Raw genomic sequence first — 26144 nt, forward strand, 5'->3', positions numbered from 1 at the left:
ATCAAAGACTTGAGTGAAAGTGAGTTTGTTCCTGATGGTTGAGATCAGGGCCAGGAAAGTGGGGCCTGTTTAAAGCAATAGTTTTCCGACTGTTTTCTTCCTTTTGAAACACTTATTTTATTTTCAATTATGTGTATATGTGTTTCAGGGGTGGCATGTAAGGACAGGAGCCCTCGGAGGCCAGAGACATTGACTGGGTCTCCCCGGAGCTGGAGTTACAGGCAGTTATGAGCCACTTGATGTGGAAGATGGGAACTAAACGCTGATCCTCTGGGAAAGCAGTACACACTCTTAATCGCTGACCCATCTATCCAGCCCCTCAGACTTTCTTCTTAAGTCTAGACCCATGCTGGCCACACACTAAGGTGATTCCGAGATCCGTCCCTGGCCTGTGACCTATGGGTTGAAAACATTCATGAAGACCACTCGAGGGGACAGAGTAGTTGGGATATCACTACCGCTTCCTTAAAGGAAAATACAGTTTTAAGTGTATTTTAAAAAGTACCATGAGCTTGATCTTTAACTAATCTCCTTCCAGCAAATTTACAGCCTCCCACAAATCTCACACAGGCTCCTGCATGCGTTCGGAACAGGTTAAACAAGGCTTTCGAAAGGAAGCCCAGTGGCTTGTCCCCTCTGTAAAGTCATCTTAACTCCTATGTCACCATTATCCCTCCAGTTTGAGTGGCTAATCGCATACTTACCACAGTGATCTAATTTGCATTATCCCTGTCAAACATGTCACTCTGTGAATAGCTAAATGAACTTAGTCTTCCTGGAATGTACCCAAATGCTGAGAACCATTTAGGACCTTTCAAACTGATCTGGTCTATTAGCTCTGTCTTGAGATAAGCAGAATAAATAAGTCCTCGCAATCAAAGGCAAGCTAATTGTAGCACCTCTCTCCAGCTCTGTGTCATCAAAGCCTGGCTGTCTCAAGCGTGCCCTAATGGGGCTCATGATTTTGTTTGTTCCGCGTCTCATAATTCTTGGTTCAGTTTACATTTGCACTGTTAATATTCATTTTCCAAAATTTGTTGGCATGGCTATTCATTTTCAGGAATATTAATTAATTAGCCTTTCCTTTCAAGGACAGATCTGTGCATGTCCACTGTAAGGCAAACAGCACAGGAGCCAGTGGCCACGGCAGTGCATTCACCTTACCCACCCAGGGTTGACAACTTAGTTGCTATGAGCTGGTGGTTTTCCGGTACCCATTTATGCTCACACAAAATGCGTACTTATTTACGTGGTGAACATTTTTATGGAAATTAAAGCTGTATATTTCAAACTTAAAAAACAAAAATCAGGGATTGGAGAGATGGCTCAGCAGTTAAGAGCATTACCTGCTCTTCCAAAGGTCCTGAGTTCAATTCCCAGCAACCGCATGGTGGCTCACAACCATCTGTAATGAGGTGTGGTGCCCTCTTTCTGTCTTGTAGGCATACATGCAGACAAAATATTGTATACATAATAAATAAATAAATAAATAAATAAATATTAAAAAAATCAAAACTAACAGGCTTTCTCTCCAAAGTTTCGGGAAGATTTTTTTTTTAGTTATGAAATGTAAATATACCAATGTATTCATTTAGTCTGTTGTAGGCGGACTTTAGTGAATTTCATTTTTAGGGTTTTGTTTTGTTTCCTTAGTCGAATGCTATGATAAACACTTTTGAAATGTGTCCTAGAGAAAGGAAAGTGGTAAATTTAAGGTAGAGCTACATGGTTGTCAAATACTGGTGATCTGTACCAACAATCTGGGCACAACTCACTACGGTTCCTCCCAGGCTTCACCAGCAGGCTGCGATTTATTAGTCAAACCCAGTCAAAAAGAGACTGGGGAACAGGCTCAGAGTATTAATCCTGGTGATCTTTTTTATATTATCCTCTCCCTATACCCCCGCCCCAACCTCAGTTAATTTATGTTAAATGCTCTCACTCTGTCTTAGTATGTGCATGTGTACACACACATACAGGCTCATATATGTGTGCTTGCTTGCCAAGCAGGCTAGACTGGGCACACAGTAGCTTCGGTGTTTCTCTTGCATCTGCTTCACTTGACCACCACTGGGAATTCAAGTACTTGCCACTCCACCTGGCTCTTTACAAGTGAGTCAGGGGAACTTTATTCTCTGAGCCAGCTCCCCTCCCCACCCCACCCCCATCTTTCTCTTACCATTTTGAAAAGCAGCCAGCTGAATTGGATTCTCCTTCGTGGCAGTGGCGAATGCTCTGGATGCATTTGCGGTTCTCATGGATTTCTGCAGTGTTGCTTTAGTTCATCCTCACGCTCTGCGTGTTAACCTACACATTCTTTCACCCTCCTTTTGCTATTGTCACCACCTAGGAAGGCTGGGGTTGGTTATGCTGCCAAAGTTGGCTACTGAGGTCCTCCTGCTCCTTTCTCCCAGCCTTGCTCAATTTACATACACCAAGGGCACTCAGGGTAGCAGTTGGGACGATTATAGCTATTTGGGGATAGACATATGAAATAAGACAAATGTTCTAGATCCTTGACTTCCATCATTCAGTGATGTTCACTCAATAATTAGTCCAACAGACCAGCTAAGAAAGGAATATGCTGAGGAGCAAAGGGGACATCATGTTGTCCTCGAGAATTTGTTTTTGGATTAAGAAGAGTCTCTACTCTGCAAAGAAGATACTAGTGATAAAGGGAGTATCTGCGTTATTGCTTGATATTTGGTTTTCCTCATGAGCACATTGCTTGAGACAGTAAGTATAGACATTTTGTGAAACTTCTGTCCAAAGCCTTACAGGATTAGAAAACCTTCATGATGATTTTATGTTTATCTGAAAGAACAGATAAATAGTTATTATTGGAAAACAAAGGTAAGATTTTTTATATGCCAGTAGACATTATAATACTGTTACCTAAAGTCATATTAAAGCTGAGTGTGGTATCTTACAGCTGTTATCTCAGCATTTGGGAGACTTAGGCAGAAAGATAGTCGTGTGTTTAAAGCCAGCCTGGGCTGTGGAGTGAGACCCTGTCTTGGACAAACCAAAATAGATGGGGATAGGGGTACATAATACAATGTGTTTAGCTCTAATTATTCAGTAGTACTAGGATAAGCATTAAATAAACTACAAAGAGTGTAATTAATATATGTAATGCAATTCTAGGTAACTAAAAGCTTTAAAAATTGACTATATTAAAAAAAAAACACACTAAAGAAAATCTAACTATTGATTTGACCTAAGCATGTAACAACTTCCTAAACAAAAAAGCAGAGGAAAATGTGCACATTTAAGGGTTTGTGAAGTACATGTAAATAGATGAAACAGTGTTGTTAAAAATGCTGCATAAATGGAGAAAGACATTTGTACGGTGGTCAGTGAACACAACGTGTATCAAGTACTGAAAATTAGCACCCTATCAAAATGGGCAGAGACCACAAACAGATAAATAACTCCACATGTTTATCAGATTCATATAACCTCTTGTAATCAAGGAAACTAAGACGAACTATCATTTTGAAATCAAAGCCCCCCCCGCCCCCCGTGAACCTCACCGCACTTGGCTTTATGTGGAGCTGGGGATTGACCTTGGTGTTGTGCACACAGGGCAAGCCCTCTACCACCTAAACTCCAGCCCCAGCCCCAAAACTTCCTGACTGTAATATTATACAGGGAGGAAATTTGTCCACGTGTTCAGTAATTGGCTAAATTGGTGATTGGCCAAGTTGTAACGCATAAGATACATTGAATTAAGAGGAGCATTTAGACATAACTGTGTGTGTGTGTGTGTGTGTGTGTTGGGGGAGTTTATAGCCTAATTCATTCTAGGCTTATGTTAGTTTCAGAAGTAGAAAAACAACATTATTTCTCCCTACCGTTATAGGGGAACAAGCCTGCTTCAAAGTGGAGGTCATGTGCAAGACAAAGAAAAAATTCCCTAGTCATATAGCTCCAGGAAATAGCAACTTGCAGCAAGCCCAAGAAAAGGGAGGTTGAAACATACCAGAGTCTAAACTTCAAGTTACATTCAGTAACTTGAAGAAGGGCACTATTGCCTGGGTGCTTACTTACATGACTTTGTGGTCACAGATGCAGAAGCTGGCCAGTCACTCTGAATGTTATCTCAAGTGGCCAAAGGGTCAGTGTCTTATTGCTGTGAGGAGGCACCATGATCACAGCAAGTCTTATGTAGGAAAACATTTAATTGAGGCTGATTTACTGTTTCAGAGGGTTGGCTACTCCATTATTATCACGTCGGGAAGCATGGCAGCATGTAGGAGGCGTGGTGCTGAAGAAGTAGCTATATCGAAATTCTTTATCGGATTTGCAGGTACAAAGCCTTGGCCTGGCTTGAGCATTTGAAACCTCCAACCTCACCCCTAGTGACATACTTCCTCCAGCAAAACCACACCTCTTAGTGCTACTCCCTTGGGTCTATGGGTCCCATTTTCATTCAAACCACCAGTCAGTGTTAAGGCAGAGGCCTGCTTGTGTGAACTGAGCAATGCTCACTTGTTATGAACTGTCTATTAATTGGCACGTTTCTATTCTCCTCTATTCTTGAACTTAGAGAAATGATATTAGATATTCTTATGATATTTTTTCTTAGATTATAATTCTTTTCCTTCCCTAGACTCCATAGTACCAAAGGCCATCACTCAGCTTTCAGATCACTTCCCATCTTACCTTTTTCTAAGTCCTGCATTGATGACTGGACAAAAACTGAAAGATGGGTCATGGCACTAGAGAAGAGGAGGCATTCCTTCCCTGTAGGTTCCTGGCATAGAGTAAGCACTTTCAAGCTTCAGGACTCATGGTGTGAAAAGTTGGTCAGTTATCTTTGACTCTCTTGGTTCCTAGAACCCACACAGTTTCCAGAGTTCCTTACTTTGTCTTGGGAGCTGCTCAATTACTACCTGTGCAGTGATACGAGACACAGAGCCTCCAATTTGGTTTTTTGGCTTAAAGAGGTTTCTACCTTCTGCTTCTACATGCATTGTTGGTCTTTGTTGGCTGATTGCTTGACCAAAGCTTAATACATGTTGTGATAAAGAGGCAAGCTAATGGGTACAGAGTGATAAAACCTCTTCTTCCTTTAGTCATTAGGTTCTAGGCTCCTTGTCTGATGGGAAATTAGCTTCAACCACGTGGTAATCATGCTTTGAAAACCTTGTCTCTGGAGTTTTCTTGCGGACATAGCAGTTGTGATTAGAACTAACTGTTCAGGACATGCTCAGGCTCCCACCACAAACCAGAAATGGCTCAGACATGGATCCAGCATATTTGACATTAAAGTCTGGGTGATGCATTTACCCAGTACTTCAGTGGAGTCCCAGGTCATGATACAGAAAACTCAGTGGAAGAGCCAAGCATCCACTCTTTAGATGACCCTCCTGAGCTTAGAGTTCTTGATAGCACTTGGTCTAAAACTCCCTGGATCTGGTTATCGGAATCCAAATGCACTTAAATGTCAGCATCGCTGAAGGCTCTTGTGGAGTGGAGCACACTAGCTATGATGGTTTACACCCTAAATAAAAACTTTCATAGAGGGACTGCAGTCTCTAACATGACTTCTTTTGTTTTCATGTAAGACAAGACCTCACTGTGTAGCCCTGGCTGACCTGAAACTCGCCAGGTAGACCAGGCTGGTCTTGAACTCACAGAGATTCCCTCTGCCTCTGAGGGTGCTAAGATTAAATGTGTGTACCACTGTGCCCAGCACTAACATGGTTTTCTGTCAGACTTTAAAAACAGAGGTGGGCCAATAAAGTGTGATCAGGGTAACTTGAAGGCGTCAAGGAGGGAATAACCTGAAACGAGTCATGTAACATTTTTAACAAGCACATAACATACAATACAATAAGCCTCCTCATGCTCCCATGTCTTTAGGTAGTGGGGTAGAGTCAATATTAGCACCCACAGAATGGATGAGGAAATAATAGGTGTGTGGAGAGAGACTGGCACTGAGGTAGTTTAGTGACTGAGAGTCAATATTAGCACCCACAGAATGGATGAGGAAATAGGTGTGTGGAGAGAGACTGGCACTGAGGTAGTTTAGTGACTGATACCAAAACAGCCGTCAAGTGTCATTTCATTTGTGCAGAGCAGTTTTTACAGAAGTGTGGCTTCTTGGCCTAAAAAAATAGAAAATGATCTACTGCCTCATTCTATAAGAGAAGTGTGGTTCTACCATGGAGCAGAAAGTCCAAAGGCAAGAAGGAAGACAAAATCTTGAATAAAAGAACCGATTCTATCTTATGATTGTTCTTTTTTAAAAGAAGTGGATGCCATAATGATAGGAAATAAGGTGCCACATTAATTCTCTTTTTAAAAATTGTCGTGTTCGTGTGTATGTATGTGAATGATGTGTTCCACACAGGTGCATATGTGCATAGTATATGTGGAAGTCAAAAGACAGTCTTTGTAAAGTTGGTCTCTCCATCCATCTGACAAGACTTTACCCACCTTTTATCGCTCAGACTCCTCATGCTGACCAGCCTGCCCGTGAAGATCCTGGCATGCCTCATAAAACAAATAACAACAAAACCCTTTGTGCATCTTGCTAAAAATCCTATGACATTTGCCGCAGAGTTTGGGGTGCGTGATTCATCTGTGTAATCCTATCGTTGTAGCTGTAGCCAAAGTACCAGAGACTTATCATCCCAGAAGAAATTACTCTGTTTAGCCACAGTGAATCTGGGCAATGCATAATAGCTGGAACAGAGTGTAAGTGACATCATTTGTGCCAATCTTGCGCACTTTGCTGGCTAGTCTCTAAATTGCCTCTTGTTGTCTGAAGAGCTACGATTAAAGAAATGAGGCGTTTTCTTTTCTAGACACCCCTTCGGTTGTTCCTGCAGACACTCGCGTAGGAGAACCTGGTTGCACAACTTTTTATTGTTCTGCTAGGGCAACTCACCTCAGAAGGCATCTGAACATAAGCAGGGAAGTCAATGCCTGTCATACTGTTATGAAGCCTGCCCTTGTGTCTCCCTGTGGGCACTGTGGCCCATAGAGATCTTTTGATCTTGTACACTGAAGCCCTTAACTCTATACCTGAGCAGTCTAAAGGGGTCAAAATGAGAATATTCTTTTCTGGAAGCAGCCTTCATCTCTCCCCATTCATCTAAGCCAGACTGTTCCTAGGATGCTTGCCATTGCCTCTTCCAGGTGGGGAAATGACAACCAAGGTTTTGGAACAATTGTGCATTGGAAAAGACCTGTAAGGAAATGTGTTTCAAAGGGGCAGGTTTATTTTTAAGACCTTATTCTGTTCATCGCTTTTTTTCCTTGTTTTCCATTCTCCTTCTGGGTTTCTTGGCTTCCTGAAGAATGGCTGTCGGTGTGGTATATATGGTGTTGCCATCTGCTCTGTTCTTCCCCTCTCCTTTGGGTTTCTTTCCTTCCTTCTTCCTCTCTTCCTCCTCTCTTCTCACCTGTGAAAGTCAGGCATAACACAAATCACTGTCTCCTCTTCCTCTGGCTCTGAGACAGAAGGCGGTGACTCTGGGATGGGAACAGTTCCAAAGTTTCTGTTACACAGGTACTAGGAGGCTCTGGAGCTGGGGATGGGGGTGAGGGGACAAAGGGGCTTGTCTTCAAGCCTTGTTTGCCCAGCTTACTGTGTCTACTGAGTCTCCTGCAGAATGTCCCAGACGCTGTTGCAGCCCGGGCAGATGCTTCCTCCTGACCCAGTCTGCATTCAGCTTTGCACACTGTAAGGCATACAATGCAGGCCAGGAAAGGAGCTTTGTGGGCAAGGTCACTGTAGCTCCAAGTTCTTCCATCCTCAAATCCACATCCGTTGGCTCCGCCTCTACCCGTTACGAGGGCTAGCACTACAGACATATTTGCAAAGTATGTATTTGCTGTTAGCTGTGCCTCCGTTCAGACTTGGATAGTTTTGCATACAGCGTGCTGTAGAATTTCAACCTGCCACAGGTCAAGGCTTGATGTGTCTTACGATTTACACCACATGTTTGTTATCGCCTTTGCTGTGAGGCAGGACCTCACTATGGAGCTCAGACTTGCTTCAAACTCAAAATCCCCCTCATCCTCTTGGGTGATGGGATTATAGACATGCGCCACCATGCCTGGTTTATACTTACATTTCAGCATATTTCAATGAAATATAGTTTATTTTTTTAAAGCAAGCTTTTTAAGTGTATGTATTTTTTTTAGGTCTTTTTTTCATTGGCTATCGTAAGGAACAAGTTCAGGTGTTTTGTTTTTGTTTCTAGTCTCCCTGCCCCCAGAAAGTGTCAAGGAACAGGTCACGTGATGCAGTGGAATGAAACTAAATGGATGTGGAAATTCGCTTAACATCTAGATTTATCTGGAAAAGGCACAATTTCAGCAATATTTTTAGGTTTCACTTGTAGGTGTGAATACCTTAGAACTCCCTAGTTGCCATGGTGATAAACATGTACAGTATAAATAAGCTAGAAATAGGCTTGACTGGGCTAGCCGTTGGCTTACTTCTGCACCAGGTGTGCGAAATGCGTCACAAGGAAACTTGGTGACTGCTTCTCCTGGAAATGATGTGATAATCTTTGTACACTTTTGGTGAACATAAAATTGCCCCCAAAGAATGTAATTCCTATAATAAGTCAGGTTCATTAACTTTAAAAATATTGGGTCCATGGGCAACTTTTGAGTGATTTGAGGTTCCTCTAAGATGACCGTTGACAGACAGGAGTTGATGGTGATAGATCCAGTTTATCTGTCCGAAGAGGGGGGAAATAGACTCCAAAGAGTCCAGATATTTGATCCAGACATTCAGATTTAAGGTGTAGGTTCTCTTTATTTCTCTACAACAGCCGGTTGGCCTAGGGGAAGGGATGTTATGGCTTCTGGGCTCCATCGCTCGGAGTCTACGCCCAGCTCTGTGGCTCTCATGCTCTGAGCTATCAGCCCCTGGCCCTGCAGGTATGTCACCGCCACTGTTCTTGGCTGCTGCACACTGGGAAATAAAGTGTGATTTCTGTGCTCTGGTTGCTGTTAGGAGTCAGTCCCAGGGCTGAATGAAAAGCAGCGGGGCGGGTGCTGGTGTTGTATGGCCTCTGGTCGTCTTTTTCACACGCAGAGAAATGCCCTCTCCTCTGGTTACCCCCCACCTTTTGCCCCAGTGCATGCTGGTGTAAAATGAGAGAACCATCACACTGGAATTGATTCTGACAGGCTACACTCTGAACTCCCAGGCAAGACCACACTCGCGTGAACTCAGGGAAAGGAGAGTCCCCCCTGTCTAGAACGGTTCCCCAGGAGAGTGATTCCAGAGCTCTGCCCACCTTCTGAGATGTAGCAAGCTTCCCTGTCGGGAAAGGCCTTTACAGTAAGCCCGAAACCTTCATGCTGAAATGTAAATCCATTATCAGCTGCGGCATAGGCTGCTAGGACTTAAGGTCCACCCTGTGCTCGTCAGCTGGGGTGACTAATTTGTCCTCCCTTCCCCCACTTGAAGTGGAATAATCTCTTTCAGCTTTGGTATGCTTTCCCGGGAGCCCAGGATGAAGCTTGGTGTCTTGTATGTGCTCCCTCTGCATTGAGGGGGATGAGCAGACTCACCGAACGGCTTCACATCCCTAATCCCATGTTTCCATCTCAACATGAGCTTTGCATGTAAGCCGTAATTTCACTAATGCTACCTCATAATCCGTGTCTCAGAACTTTGTCTCATGGTAACTCTTTGGGCCAGAAAAGACTTCTCCGGAATAGCAGACAAAAGTTCTCCAAAGTCCCCTCAAGCTGCTTTGTTGAGTCCTCTATCAAGTGATGAACAGTGAATCTCTTCAGAGGGAGGCTGGGTTTGAACAGTCTGAGCCCTTCTTTAATTGTTGTGACTGCAGTATCTCCTCTCTGCTACCCTTAGACTCTCATTTGCTGTCTTTATCTAGGATGGAAGCATCCTATTTCTAAACAGCCGAGAATCATCTAGAGCGCTTTAATATTTTCCTGCTTTCAGTAAAATCAACTAAAGCGACTTTAGGGATCCCTTGCATTTGCATTCTAGTGCTGTGTCTACGAGGAGGTCAGAGTGGGCAGAAAATCAAGGACCTCTTTCCTTGTGGCATGTTTTATCTGATTGTCAGGCTGGGGTTTGTGAGCTTCAGAAGATACACAGACTCCCCTCACCCCGTCCTCTGCTTTATTATTATTATTATTTTAAGAACTACAGGAGAATTAGATTGCAGATGATCCTATGTTACTGGAGGACAGCCATGCCATTTCCAACACTGTGAGGGACAAGTATCTTGTACGAGGCTCTGTCACCATGGTGGGCATGGATCTGGGAGAAGCTTGTCCATGTTTGCCAACTGCTGCTGTTCTTGGCTCAAATTCAGGGCTTCGCCTTACTCAGGGAAAGTCACAAAGAACCCATGCATCTGTGTGTGAAGGAATGGTCCTTTCCCCGGCTACCACGGTGGGCGATTACTAGGCTGTTTCTTCTCAGGGTATTGGGGAGTGCCATCACAGCAGAAGGGCAGAGGTTCAGGAGACCTCCCTGTGTCTTGTGTTGCCTTGCCTGTAGTCAGTGAGTTCTGCTACTATACTCTATTAACTTCAGAGTTGGCTTGGGAACTCAGAAGAAGCTGGGGGGGAGGGGGGTTGATTTTGTAAGAATGCACACTGGCAAGGCTGTAAATGATAAAATGTAAGTAAAGGGAAAGGGAGGCTCCGGGCTGCCAGTTAAAATAATGCTGAGCTGTTGCAAGCCTGTCCAAATTGCTATTATGTTGTGGTTTCTAGATACAAAGTAGGAGGACAGGCTGGCTTTGCGGGAGCCAGGAGAAGCAGTCCTTACAGGAAAGGGCCTGGAATGCTGTCTAGCCAGACGCCAACCACAGGCTTCTGTGGCTCACTTGCCCTGTGTCGCAGCTCTGACAGCTTTGTCATTTGGCAAGGGATGGAGAAACACATAGGCCCTGGGTCGACTAGTGTTGGCAGATGGTGGGGGGGGGGGTACCTGCTTCGGTGGGTGTGTGGCTCACTTGCGAGAACAAATGAATTCCAGGTAGAACAGCCCTTGTTTGGTTGTAGCATTTAGACTGTCTTTACCCACATTACATAGAGCCCCCCCCACCCTCTTCAGGCACCATTGAAGCAAGACCAGTGAAGCTTGCTAGAGGAGTTTTATCTCCCTGGGTATACTGTATAGAGATTACATATAGGCTTATTTATATTCTCTAGAATGCTTTCTAAACAGGGACAAGAAAACAAAATATGTTCATGCGGGGGGTGGGGGGGGGACATGAAAAAGCTACCTGAACGCCACACCGAGATAACCTGGGAATGTGGCTTACATTTCAGGACCTTTTATCCCAGAATTACAAGTAGATATTTTAAGCAAAATGTGTTCTTCATTAAACATATTATTTCACATAAACTGTATTAAGTATATTTGTTCATAGAAAGAACCTGCCAGCTATGAGCAGCAGATGTGATCTGTAGGTAGTGTAGGTAAGGAGAATGCATGTTCTTTCCTTTGAATTTTAATTTTTTTCTTTATTTATTGAATAAATATTATCCTCCTTGTCCACTGGATATTTTCCAGATTCCCAATATTTCTGCCACCACAGAACCCTCATGGCAAAATCACTCACCCAAAACAGAAACGAAACCAAATTCATGATGTTAGGTACTATCAAGTTATGGTAAAAAAACAAACAAACAAACAAATAAATAAATAATAGAAAATTGTGTGACAGAGAGAAAACTCATCCCTGGTGGTCAGCGGTGGATAAGTGGAGATAAAGGAATCAAAGGAATGTATTAATCCTATAGGAAATAGTAACCTCCAAGTTATGGGGTTTGTGTGTCCCTACTAGAGCAGGAGTGTGTCGGTGTGCACGCACACATGGGCGTGTGTCTGTCTGTCTGTTTGGCAGCCTGGTGCCCCATGCCTGTCACACTGTCATCTGTGCCGCTCATCCCTTTTGTCTTTACCATCACAAGCAGACGTCCGTGCCCTAGATCACAATACAGTCGCCGTTTCCTCTTTTCGTTGTTGAGACACTGTCCGTGAAGCTCATTTTGAGGTTACTGGGTATGTTTTGAGCATCCCTCCCCCTCTGAAAGACGGGGGGGGGGGCAGGAAGTGGGGTGTGGACTGGGCGTGGTGGGTGACTCCTCTTCCCAGGTTCTGAAGGATTATTGTGCTTTGCTGTGCCTTCCTGCCTACCCGCTGGCCCAGTCACGACAGGGAGCTGTTCATTGAATCCCATGTGTTGAAAGGCGAAGTATAGATTACTGGGACTGGTGTGAGCTAGGCACCTGTGTGGAGACTCACTTTGATTGCTTAATCGGGGATTGTATAAACTGAGAGACAGCAGAGTGACCAAGTTCAATTTTATCTTGACACCTCTGAGGGAATTATTTTTTTTTTAAAAAAGGAAGTCATGTGATCATGATGAACTTAGTGGTCACAGCAACGCTGCTAACTCATTGGCAGCTGGTTTTGTGGTCAAGAATCTCACATGCAAAATTTTGTTCAATCCTCAGAGCTCTGTATTCATGGACATTGTCCCCATTTTACAGGTGAGTAAAGTGAGACTTCAAAAAGTAGAAGGTTACACAAGGATGGAACTTTTGTGTGACCTCATCTGTTCTGCTTTTCCCATCATCTGTCCATACTTTACTCTTCCCAGTCTTCTTCCTGTTGCGAGGTCAAGGTGACCTCGGTGGGTTGATACTGACTAGGCGAGGGTCATTTGAAAGGAGAGAAGACTTGAACCCCGAGCCTTTCCCCTTTTCTATCTGCTTGCTGCCACTGAGGCCGTCGGCACGGCTCCTTCGAGACAGGAGTTGAAAATCTGTCTCCTCTCCCCTGGCCAACAGCTTTGGATTAGCTGTACCAGAGAGCTGGGAAGTGGCCTATCAGTCGGCATGCCTGGGGGAGGTCAAGCCAGCCAGGGCTTGCCTGTGCCCTGACTGGAATAGGAGCGTGTCCTGGCAGCAAGCCCTTGACAAGTATTTTATTCAAATGAAATAATACACGTCAAGAGATCTTTAAGGAGCTGGGAATACATTTGCAATAATTGTCCTGAATCCTCGAGGAGTCACCATTGTAGCTGTGCCTGCGCTTTGAAAGTCTGGGAGCATAAACCTGGAGCTGCAAGTGAAGCACACACAAACCTTGAGCTGCATGCGAAGCCCCGTGTGTGTGTGTGTGTGTGTGTGTGTGTGTGTGTGTGTGTAGATGTGAAAACACATGCTCTCCAGATCTTCAGCTGCTTTTCCCAAGAAAAGGCATTGTTCTCCTTCCACAACACCAGGGTCCTTCCGAGTGCTTCAGCCATCACTGTAAACCTAAACTGGCCCATTCGGATCTGTGGCGTTTATTGACTGTTGCACCATTAAAAGTACTTGGTTTTCTCTAGAATGGGGATTCAATACCTGCTAAATTGGATCGATATGAAAATTTATGAACAATGCAGTCCTTGTTGAGGAACTTGTTACTCACATCCATGTGATTCTCTGCGGGGATTTCTGCCCCAGGGATCACATCCGTATTTAGCGTGTGCTGAAATATTCATGTTCCCTGATTAGCTGGGCTTAATTGCTGGATTTTCGTCCCCTCCATGATGTGTCATTAGGGCACAGCCACCTTGAAATGTTAACAGAGACAGCCAGTCTATTGCGGTATCTTTATTTTGAATGAATATGTTTCCAAAACTCCTGTACATCACTTAATTTTGTGTTGTCATGAAAATTAAACAAGTCAAAATTTGTGTAGTGGAAAACATTGTTGCTAATATTTAATAGTTAGAGTATTACATAGTACATTTAAAGAATATATATATTTCCACTGTTCAGATTTTTTTATATTTCAATATCAAATGGTGAAAATAATCATTATTCACAGGAAGTATTTAAGAAGAACAATTGTTGGTAAGGATGTGGTTTTACAGGGATCTGGGGACACTGGTATGGATGCCTGCCTTCACAGGTGGTACCCGGACCTTGAACTGGTGACTTGGCACCACCAGCTGTGTAATACACCCTTACCTAATGGTGTCCTGGTGCTTCCATGATGAAGGGGCTTTCCGAGAACTGAATTTCAGCTGAGGTTCGGAAAGTAACTCAGAGGCCATTGGCCTGTCAAGGGAATTGGCAGGAAAATTGAAAAGAGAAAAGGCTACTGCATTCGGAGTTGACCAAGGGCAGCAGAAAGTGATTTGTGTGCAGTGTGCAATCTTGTAGATGATGCTTAATGAGTTTTAAGTTTCAAGACTGAACAGCCTTTCTCAGACTCCGACCCAGCAGGTGCCCCTAGCTGGAATCCTAGCAGCAAATAGGAAGCCACCGAATGGGCCTGATTGTATCCATCTGTCAGAGAGTGCTGCCCTTGTGCCAGGGATTTTGTTCTTTGTGTGTCTGAATCAGAGCTCCTGCCGCGTGGAGGGTCTAGGAGGGGTAGCTGAATGAGGCTGCTTTCCGATGCACTTTGTCCCTGCCCCTTGCAAGGACAGCAGGGACATATGAGATCATTCACTACCCACAGAGATAGGACATGCAAAGTGATGTGCTGCCAGGTTAAAGCCTGGAGGAGTCTTAGAGACATGGCACTATAAACCCATCCTCAAAGCCTTAGAACAAGAGTATTAGAAGGCAGGGAGAAAGAAATGCAGATCCACAACCAGCTAGTGTTCCATCAGCACCACAGAAAGTCTCACCTTTCCCTCCTTGCTTCTGCCTGAGGGTACCACAGATCTTGGCACTACACTACCAGTACAGATACTTCTTCTCTACCCAACGACATACATGTACAAGAACATTCATGTTTAGGTGTCCCAAAGGCAAGAGAGCAATGACACACCAAGTCTGGAGCTTCCATGAGGCACACAGTGGAGCAGACATGAAGCTAGGGTTCCTTAGCTATCTGCCCTTGGCTGTCTTCCTACCCAGCCTCCACACTTCAATTTCCTCAGTGTCTGAAGAAGGGATAATGTCTGCCGCTGAGCATCACCATGTGGGGATTAAATGAGATGCTGTATGCAGTGTGTTTGGTGGAATACGATGACGTGTGGAAAGAGAACATTCTGCCAACAGTGTATGTTCAGCCAATGTTGCACTTGTCTCTTATCCTTGAATGAAGAGGTCACTGTGTGAAAGAAAGAGTTGGCATTATCTATCGTCTTCCATAAAATGTAAGACCAAAGTGTGTCATTATATGGAGGACTGGGGCAGAATGAGGACAGTATAGAAATTTGTATATGGAAGTTTCCCTGTCCCAACTGTCTGCTCCCAAATAACTGACACAGAGACTTAATATAAATTATAAATGCTCAGCCAATAGCTCAGGCTTATTACTAACTAGCTCTTACATTTTAAGTTAACCCATATTCTTTTTCTATGCTCTGCCATGTGGCAGTACCTTTATTAGCATCATTTCCTGCTCTCTCTGTGTCAGCTGGGGACTCCAGATTCTGCCCTTTTTCCTCCCAGCATTCCCCTAGTCTGTCTCTCCTGCCTAACCTTTTTCTATCCAGCTATTGGCCAGTCAGCTTCTTTATTAAACCAATCACAGCAACATATATAGTCACACTGTGTAAAGGAATATTCCACAGAAGAGGTTCCCTTATCCCACAGTAGAACAGAAGCAGAGGCATCCTGGCAATGAAGGACACGTCTTACACAAACACCTCCTGAGCCAAACAGGCACAGGAGGAAGGACAGCACCCTCAAAGTGCACCCTGGATGAGGTCACCCACCCAGGGCAGGAAGACCAGCATAGCCTGTGATAGGGAGTGCCTAGTGGTACCCATACTGAAAAGAGATGCTTCACATGATGTAGTCCTCCATCCCTGCCATGTTGCTGGAGCCTTTGATCCTTCGATGACTGGGCTGTTCAAAGGCCTGCGTCCCAGGAGGATGAGCCAAGTGACAGAAGTAGAGTTTAACAGCCTAGACACAAGCACTGGATGATGGTGATGATGATGATGGTCATATTGTGTTGTATCAGAGAATACCTGCTTAGCTCAACAGAGCAGGCTTTAGTTTGCCCCTTATTGGTAGTGAAAGCAGAATGGAGGCAAGTGCTTCCAGAGGCCACTCATCGCCTTGTAGGGCTGATGGATTCCAAGGGCATTTTAGAGAGCATGATGTCCTTTGTCTTCTGCCAGTATTGTATGGGGCTGCTTATCTGCTCAGCATGGAAAAACCTCCAGGAGAGTCGGTCTGCTCAGTCCTCACTTGTGTCCTGGAGCTGGATGGACATCTTAGCTGACTCGTCCTTACGACTATTTCCACAGTTCAGTTTTACTCAAGGAACAGACTGTCCAAAAATAACAACTGCCTAGCTTGACTATTCCCCTGTAGCCAAATGTCCAGGTGGTATAGCTGCATTTGGGTGCCCACAGCACAGAGTGCTGTGGCCACCAACCTAGAGAACTGGGACTTTTCCTCCTAGAGACATGAGAATGTATGCATTTGTCACCTGTGTGTTCTAAATCCGAATGTATATAGACAGTGACAAGGTTCCATGTCAGCTTCACAGACAGGACTATTGAGATGGCCCAGAAGGTAAAAGCACTTGTCACACAAACCTGGAAACACAAGTTCAATGCCCAGAACTCACAGTGGATAGAGAAGACGAATCCTTAGTGTTTTCCTCTGTCTGACCTTTGCACCCATGTGGGCCACCACATGTGCTCACCCTAACTCATACAGGCCCAAATAATAAAATGATGATGATGATAAGATAATAATAATCAACTAAGTAAAAATGTTTAAAAATTTACAGAGATCTAAGAGATGACATTCAAAGCCTTGGGACTTGGTGGAATTCAGGACTAGGCTGCGTGTGCCAGCATCCAGCATGTAGAAGCATCTCTTTCCCTGCTAACTTTAAACTTGACAGGAAAATAGGCATGCACATGTGTTGAGAGCTCCCCATGACTGTGGGGGGCAGGCAGGGGACCGCCTGTTGGCAGTGCTGCCTTCTGTGCTTTTGTTGAGAAATGGTCAACAGTGAACCCGTTTTATTCTGTCTTCTTTCCATCAAAAGGGTCAGAGGACCGAGACAATAAAGAAACAGTCTGTTTGTTATTATTCTCTTTCCGGGCTTTTTATTGTCTTCTTAATACAAAAATAACTCCCTTTAAAAATATCCACTGAATTAAAAATACTGAAAACAATTTAGAGCCACCCAGAGCCCGCTGGGTGTCTATTAGAATGCCTCTTCCAATTTATTGTTCGAGTTGCATTTCATTTCTCTCATCATCATGCATGTAAATTTCTTTTAAGCAAAGTTTTTATCCATGAAAAACTCATACAGATTACTGTCATGAAGTCTTGTAGGGTACGGCAGTATGCTGAGCAATGCTTTGCTGTGCCAGGCGCTCTGTGGAGCCTTTAGAAAGTGATTCAGGCTTGCAGTTGCCCCAGCTGAGTACTGGTCCTTGCCTCGCTCTTAGACATCCCGTCCTCATGGCACACCAGTGTGTGACATTCCATGGGGTCATAGAGTTAATATCCATCACAGATGTTCGTTAACTTAGAACATCTTAGTTCTAAGATCTATGTGTTCGTTAACTTAGCACATAGATCTTAGCATGTTGAACACATTCTTATGTACCCGCCTTTTCATATTTGTCTGTAGAAACCAGCCTCAAATTCAGGAGACTCTTTGGGACCTGTCTGCCCTTGTCATTGGGAAGCATCTTCCATCTGGAGAAGCACAGAGCTGCTCTGTGCACATGCTATGGTCCAGCAGTCCTGCCCACAGTGTGATCCTATTATGGACCCTTCTGGTGTGGCTGTGGTGGAAGCAGCCACTCTGTCTCCCCCTGTGGCATAGTTCGTGATGTTGGGTCTGCAATATTCTATGCCAGCTTTGCCCTTCCATCCTTCCAAGTCCTTCAGACAACCCAAGATGTAAGCCCCAGTGAGCTAGGTAGAAGCTGACCAGGCTCTCAGAATTGACCCTTGTGTCTGTACCTGGGTCTTTTTAAGTGTGTGTCAGGTCCTGATGTGTTTCATGATCCCCACCAGGCATTATGTGGTGTTTTTCTCCTAGGACCAACCGATCAGGTGGCATGCTAGTGCCAATGCTGTGGAACTAAGGCAACAACCTCAGCTGTGGAAGGGACTGAACCTTTCTCTTCACCAAACTGTAAACAAAACAAATCTCAGAAAGATTGTACAGCGGGAGCACAGTGGTATTTGTACTGAGAAAGCGTCACATAAACCTTGTATCTGAACAGCAGAGTGACCTTTTCTGAGGGGCCTTAGCCCTACTCCAGACGCAAATACCACCAAATTGCTTGGCATTTCCTTTTTTAAATTTCAAGCGTTCCTGGTTTCAAATCAGCAATTGATCTGTTGGTTTGTAGCCTGTGTACAATTAAGTTAGTCACACTGCTGTTGGAGTCTAAGGAACCTAAGTGCTTTGAAGCCATTGCCCACCTCCAACACATCAAGCAGGGGGCAGGGAGAGTGGTCTCCCAACGCTAAAATGCTAGTGATCTTGTGCTTTGAATTGTGCACTGCCGTGCCAGGCCATCCTCCAGGAACACATCTGTTCCGGTCTCGGCTCACATTAAGACCTCGGGGAAGCTACAGAGCATCTATGTGAGGGAACATCTGTTATGATTCCATTTCTAGGGTGCAGCACACTGCAGGGTGCAGGGGTGAGCAGCCTGGGTTTCCTACTAGGCTGCAATAGGAAGGCAGGTATCCGCAGTTCCTGGGCAGGCAAAGGCTCCCGAGGTGGGTGTAGAGCGAGTGCAGTGAATGTGTTTTGTAGTCTTCATATCTCTGGCCTGGAGAGTCACAGAAGCCCCGACTGGGGCAGGAGCCTGTGCAGCCAAATTCTGTATTCAGAATGCAAAGTTGTTCAGATTCTGGTCATAATGCTTAGCTCTCCACTCTTAAAATGTACTGAGGAGCTTTCCTTCCAGTTTCTATTAACCTGAGCAAGATGGTTGGGAAATGATGTCTGGGTGGATGAAGTTTTGCTTGTTGGAGCACAACATAGCATCAGGATTCTGATTGTGGTTCTCAGTGAGAGTCTATTAGTTTAGGAAGACTCTACCCAGTCAATCAAGGCAGGCGATGAGGAAGGGGTTAATAGCAACAAAATTAACAACTGGAAGAAGAGCCCACTCATAAAACCAGCTCTTTCTTTGAGCTGATGGGAAGTCAAGCTGCCTACATGCTAGGCAAGTGCTCCACCACTGAGCTATATCCTCCCCCAATCGTTGTCCATCCCTCCCCACCCCCAGCTCTTCTCTGTGTCTATTCTGCCCTTCCTTCCTTCCTTCCTTCCTTCCTTCCTTCCTTCCTTCCTTCCTTCCTTCCTTCCTTCCTTCCTTCCTTTTTTTTTCCTACCCCTCTTTCTCTTATCCTTTTTTTGGGGGGGGGGGGGCGGGGGAGAAGGCGGCTTTGTTTTGTTTTGTTCCAGACAGGATTTCCTAAGGTATTCCAGGCTGACTTCCAACTTCAGGTCCTCCTGCTTCAGCCTTCTGCTCAGGATGCAGTCCTTGTGCTTTAGAGTTCAGCGGCCCCTTCGTGCTGTTGCTATCACACTTAACTCAGGAAAAGCCTTTCGAATAAAGAGCTGTGCTCTCTATCCTGAATTTACCATCGAATTGCGGGTCTACCCCACACAGGAATGACTTTCCCCGCTATGTCTAGAGTGACTTTATAACCAGCTCACCTAAGACCCTGACTTACGTGTGTTGTTCTGAGATTAATGCGCTCCCATTCGCAGATGAGTCCCCTTTAGGGTAATAGATTTTTTTTTTCCTACATAGCTATGCTAATTGCAGGAAGGGAAGGAAATGAGCTTGTCTAACCATGGGTCCTTTCCTTCTGCCACCACAGCTCCACTTGGCAGCCCTGGCATCACTCAAGGGAGACATAGTAGAGCTGAATAAACGTCTACAGCAAACAGAGCGGGAACGAGATCTTCTGGAAAAGAAGTTGGCCAAGGCGCAGGTAAGGGACCTGGATGTCTAACTTCTTTGTTTAACAGTAAGTGTGTGTGTGTGTGTGTGTGTGTGTGTGTAAATTTCAACAAAACATATGTGAATTTAGTGAGCACAGGTTCTAGGTGGGCTGCTAAAAACAAAAGAAAGAAAAACAAACCCCAGTATAGACTAGATGGCTTAAATAGCTAACATATCTCTGTGTTATGGGTGCTGGACATCATGGCACCTGGCAGTTTGGTTCGTAGTGAGGCTAGCTCCCCATTAGGTCCCCAGATGGTGGAGAGAATGAAGCTATCTCTCATTCCTCTATATATCAGGGCACTAATCCTGCCCTGGAGGGCTCCTCTTTAATCATTTCTCCTAAGCCCCACCTCCTCCTATGGTCACATTGGAAGCCTAGTAGAATTCAGCACTTGAGGGTTGGACACAAGTGTTGGTTATTTTGCTCTTACTCTTTTGCCTTTCGGGGAAGGGAGCACTACCCAGCTCCCAAATAAATCACACATGGAGGCTTATTCTTAGTTAGGAATGCCTGGCCCTAACTTGGCTTGTTTTTAGCCAGTTTTTCTTTTTTTTTTTTTTTTTTTTTTTGATTTTTCGAGACAGGGTTTCTCCGTAGCTTTTTGGTTCCTGTCCTGGAACTAGCTCTTGTAGACCAGGCTGGCTTCGAACTCACAGAGATCCGCCTGCCTCTGCCTCCCGAGTGCTGGGATTAAAGGCGTGCGCCACCACCACCCGGCCTTAGCCAGTTTTTCTTAAATTATCCTATCTACCTTTTGCCTCTGGATTTTTTTCCTTTTCTTACTTCTGTGTATCTTACTTTTACTCCATGGCTGGCTGGGTGGCTGGGTGGCTGGCCCCTGACATCCTCCTCCCCTTGTTTTCTCATTGCGCCTTCCTCCTCCGCATTTCTCCTTCTCTTTATCCTCTCCACCTGCCAGCCCCACCAATCCTTGCTCCTCCCTCGCCATTCAGTTCTTTATTAGGACCCTCGGGTGTCTTAGACAGGCAAAGAATTTCAGCTTCACAGAGTCAAGCAAAGCAATATAAACAAAAGTACCACACCTTAAAATAATATTCCCCAACACACAAACGTACTTCATAGCATCCTCACCCCCACTGCACACACAAGTCAGGAAACAGTCTGCCGGCCACTCAACACCTCCTTCTGTCCCTCTAATTGGTCTGCTCCCCTTCCTGTAAACCTCACCTCTGTAATGACTTTTCTACTAAAATTAATTTCTGCTACTTTAAAGTGTATCACTCACACTTGCATCCAGAGATGGAAGGGTTTAATCTTTAAAAGAAATAAAAATAAAAATCATTTTGTTCTAATGAATTCATATGAAATCAGGATACAGTTGGTAGAAGGCAGTCCTTCAGACTCATCCCAGACTCCAGTGAAAGTCTATCTAGCTAGGTTGGCCCTTTTAAAACCTAAGATTTTACTCCTCCAATATTAATTATGCTTTTATTCACTTATCCAGTACATGAAAAATCTACATGGGGCTGAAACTAGAAAGCAATCCCTTTATATCTTTCCTCATGATTGATGTGCCTTTTGCCTGCATTTTGTCCTTCCTTACTACATTATATTAGTCTCTGTTCTGTTTCCTTTCTGAACGTCCACACACACGCACACACGTACGCCCCTGCTTACCTATATTCCTGTGTTCTAGACTAGGCTTTGCATTTGAGGGACAACATGTGGATTTTTTTTTCTTTCTACATTTGGGTGAGCTTGATATAATTTTTCAGTTCATTCATTTTCCTACAAATTTCATTTTTCCTTACAGCCGAATACTATCATGTTTTGTCAGGTTTAATCTCACTCATTTACAAAGTAGGCATTCCCTTTAAATACTTAGGCTAGAAAGCCTTATTCTCTGTGCCTTGTTTGCTTTTTAATAATGATTTTTTTAAGCGTGGGCATTGTGCCTGGCTAACCACACCTGTTTGTGATTGCACCACTCATGGTATAGTTCAACCCACCTTGCCTCTCCTGCCATCCGGAGTTGAGGTCAGATTCCTAGCCATCACCCTTGGCAAAGCTGTGAAATCTATCCTTTCACCAGCAAACATGCAGTGTCCTGCCCCATTGCTGATCTTTCTTAGATGTTAGCATTTGTTGATATGTAATATCTAGGCCAGTGGTTTTCAACCTTTCTAATGCTATGACCTTTTAGCACAGTTCCTCATGTAGTGGTGACCTCCCAACCGTAAAATTATTTTGCTGCTACTTCAAAACTGTAATTTCGCTAGTTATGAATCCACATATAAATAATCCGATATGCAGAATACCTGACATGCAACCCCTATGAAAGGGTTATTCAATCCTGCAAAGGGGTCATGACCCACAGGTTGACAATCACCAGCCTAGGTGTATTACTTCATTAGTACTTGAAATGTGTGACATTGTAGTTCAATTATCCCAAGGTTACTGCTGGGGGTGCTTTTACTGGGAAATTTCCTTCCTGCTGTTTGTTCAAACATGATGCACCTCAAAGGGCAAACATAAAAGAAGCCCCCTGAATCCTGTCATTTGTTTAGCCTTTGTCAAGAGGACACATTGATTTCATCTTGATACTCTGAAAATGCTCTCTTGTTTTTTAATATTGTTAGGAATTTGTGCATTTGAATATATTTGAATTTCAATCTGCTGTAATTATTTTCCTTATGAAAGCTCCAGCGGCACTATTTTTAGCCAGGTGGAGCCCCAGGTTCTCTATGAGTCTTATGCATGTGCTGAATAGCCAGACCAGACAGCCAGAGTACATTTTATGTCCGAAAAACAAGAAGTGGCCGTTCTGAAAGCAGCCACAGTTTTTCCAAGCAGACAGTCTTTCCAGATCATTGCCTGGGAACTTGCGATGCTTGATGCTTTTAGGTTGCTCATTGTATTGTGCCTCTTTTGTGCATAGAATCAGGAAACTATTTTTATTAACCAATGTACATATGTATGTATTTAGAGGACCTTGTATTTGTCCCTTCGTGGCAAATTCAGACTGTGGCAGGTGCTTACTTTGAGCCCTGTTTTAATTTCCCACTTGTTTCACCTGTGGGGATGTTAGACTATTCCATAATCGTTCATCTGCTTTATTCCCCACTACATACAAACAGTCCCGGAATAGTGACCCACTATAGCTAACAATTATTGAGAAATTCTTCAAATACTTTCTCTTTAAGTCATTTAGGCATTTGCAACTAATATTCCCTAGGATTTTTTTTTTTTTAATATTAGTGTCTTCCAATTTATTGTTAGATCCCTCTGAGCAGACTCATGGAAATAGTCGCCCCCCCCCCAAAGTTCTTTTTTTTTTTTTTTTTTTTTTTTGGTTTTTTTTTTTTTTTTTTGTTTTTTTTCGAGACAGGGTTTCTCTGTAGCTTTGGAGCCTGTCCTGGAACTAGCTCTTGTAGACCAGGCTGGCCTCGAACTCACAGAGATCCGCCTGCCTCTGCCTCCCGAGTGCTGGGATTAAAGGCATGCACCACCACCGCCCGGCCGCCCCAAAGTTCTTGAGTGCCGATAACAGTGTGTCTGTCCCTTTCCTTCTGGGAGTCAGCTTGCTGGGCTCAAGGCCCATAGCTCATCTGTTCCTCCTTGAAGGTGCTGATGTCTTGCTGTCTCAGGCACAGGAAGCTGCTGTGGCATGTGACGACGACACAGCTTCCTCATGTTCTCAAAGCTTTTTATCTAGGTGAGTGAATCTCAATCTGGGGGTTGTGACTCCCCCCTCTCAAGGTCACATATCTGATATCCTGCATATCAGATATTAACATCGTCATGGTATCAAAATTACAGTTATGAAGTAGCAACAAAAATAATTCTGTGGTCGGGGGTCCCACAACATGAGGAATGGTCACAGCGCTAGGAAGTCTGGGAACCATTGCTCTAGATATTCACAGGGTTCTTTCATCCTCTTCCCTTCCTTTTACTCAATTCTTTTTCCTTCTCCCTTTGCAGAATTTTACCAGATTTAGTCTTCATCCTTTTGTTTGATAGTCATGTTTGCTCTGTATTCTTTTGATTATATTTGATTTTTTTTATTTCAAGGAAGTGATGGCTTTAGATTGTGTGTGTGGATGTTTTGCCAGCTCCCAAGGTGGTCAGCAGAGAGCGCTGGAGACCCTGGGACTAGAATTACACATGGTAGTGAGCTGCTATGTGGTGCTAGGAATAGAACCTGGTCTCTAGCGGTGGGTGATCTTAACACCTGAGCCATCTCTCCAGTTCCTATTTTGGGGAAGTTTTTAATAACTTATGCTCCATCGTTTGTATATTGTCTCCTCTTTCCTCATCTCTAGTTACTTCATTATCTCAAGTCCCTCGTTTATATTTTTAAATGTATGTTGTCTCTGTTTTCTCTTCCTCTTCTATGTTTTTTGGCAAATGGTATTTTTATTTCGAATTTTTTTTTTTTTTTGATTTTTCGAGACAGGGTTTCTCCGTAACTTTTTTTGGTTCCTGTCCTGGAACTAGCTCTTGTAGACCAGGCTGGCCTCGAACTCACAGAGATCCGCCTGCCTCTGCCTCCCGAGTGCTGGGATTAAAGGCGTGCGCCACCACAGCCCGGCTTTATTTCGAATTCTTTACTGAGCTCCATCACCTCGTTTCTGACTTTTTCTGACTGTGAATTGTATGCATTTATGCCTCACACCTGTTTCTTAGATCTTTCATTGATTTTAAAACTGGCTATTGTTTGGGTTTTCTCTCTGTGGGGACATTAATTCATTGTGTATTTTTACAATTAATGAAAAGAATATTGGGCTCCTTTTTTTTTTCTTGTACAGAATTTGACCTCAATATTTTGCTAGGTTTTGCTCTGATGTGATGTGAAAGGCCAGTCTCTTTGGTCTTTTCTTTATTTACCTACTTTTAAAGACTTTTTAAAACATTTTTTAATTGAGTGTGTGTGTGCGCGTGCGCGCGCGCGGCGCGCATGCCAGCGGAAGGTGTCAGATCCCCTGGGGCTGGAGTTACAGGCAGTTCCAAGCTTCCTGATGTAGGTGCTGGGAAGCAAACTGGGCTCTTTAGCAGGAGCCATCCACACCTGTAACTGCTGTGGAGTCATCGGCTGGAACTTTTAGGAACAGGGGTGGGGGTGGGGTGGGGTATGAAGGTGGTTTAAGATCAGAGCACGTGACAGCCCCTTCTCTACCTTCCTGGCCCTGTGCCTCAGTTTCATTTATGTCTGGAACTTTTCTTTTTCTCTGTCATCTCCATCCTGATCTATTGGGTGCTGCCCTGAAATTTTTCTTGCTCTAGAGGGGAACTCTGGGAACCAGTTTACAGTTCACAGGGACTAGACTGCCTTGGCCTTCATATCTCGTGACAGGCCTCTTCTACCTCGCACCCTGGCATCAACCAGCACAGCCCTCCTGGGTTTACCTGTTTTCTTAGGTTTTTCCTGTGAACACCTATTGGAATTTTCCACTTATTAGACTCAATCTTGAGTCTGATTTTATCAACACGGACACCATCAGATGGAGCAGTGATGTTGGTCCATTCCTATCTGCTTGGATCTTGTTTTTAAAGGGACACTAAGTTAAAGTTTTTAAACTGCTGTGTAAGTAAATACATGCTCAGTTTATTTATTTTTTTTTTAGTGTGGTAATTCAAAGCATTAAAAAAAAAAAGAAATAAAAACCCACCAAGCTTATTTTTAAAAAACCATTTTAAACGTTCAGCTTGCCAGGCTTGGGGTGGTGCAGACTTCTAATCCTAGCTACTTGGGAGGGTGAAGTAGGAGAATTACAAGTTCAGTGTCTGCTTGAGATACAGGGAGAGCTCAAGGCCAGCCTGGACAACTTAATGATCATTGGTCTCAGAAGGTTATAAAAGGTCTGTGTTGAACCTTGCAGTGGAGTGCTTGCTTAGCACCCACAAGCCCCAACTTCGTTTGGGTGGCAGACTATTTATGATGAGGGATTAGTTGTCTCTTTAAGACCAATGGCGCCCTATAGCCCAGGTGGGTCTCCGTCTTGAAGCAATCCTCCTGCCTCAGTGTCTCAAGTCCTGGGATTACAGGCCTTTACCACCAACCCAGTTTTACACAGCTATTTTTCAAGTGTGTCCTATCACTATTAAATCACTTTTGTAGTCAGAAAGAAAACAATAGAAGAGAAATTTACAGCTAGGGAAAAAGAAAACAGTTTTTGGTTTTGTCGTAGACACCATTGTGGAAGGCCTTGGAAAGTTTTAGGGAAGTCTCATGTCTCAGGATCACA

At 44.1% G+C, this 26144-nt stretch overlaps 1 protein-coding gene across 4 annotated transcripts in view; it reads left to right on the forward strand.

Moving 5' to 3' along the window:
- Positions 1-26144, forward strand: part of Mcc (MCC regulator of WNT signaling pathway) — a 365744-nt gene that overhangs the window by 248112 nt on the left and 91488 nt on the right. For all 4 annotated transcript variants that reach the window (XM_057788580.1, XM_057788582.1, XM_057788581.1 and 1 more), the window contains one exon: positions 19810-19923. In XM_057788580.1, the coding sequence (XP_057644563.1) occupies positions 19810-19923 (114 nt within the window). The remainder of the gene's footprint in view (positions 1-19809; positions 19924-26144) is intronic.

This window comes from Chionomys nivalis, chromosome 14 (genome assembly GCF_950005125.1).
Source record: "Chionomys nivalis chromosome 14, mChiNiv1.1, whole genome shotgun sequence".
In the NCBI taxonomy this organism is placed as follows: domain Eukaryota; kingdom Metazoa; phylum Chordata; class Mammalia; order Rodentia; family Cricetidae; genus Chionomys; species Chionomys nivalis.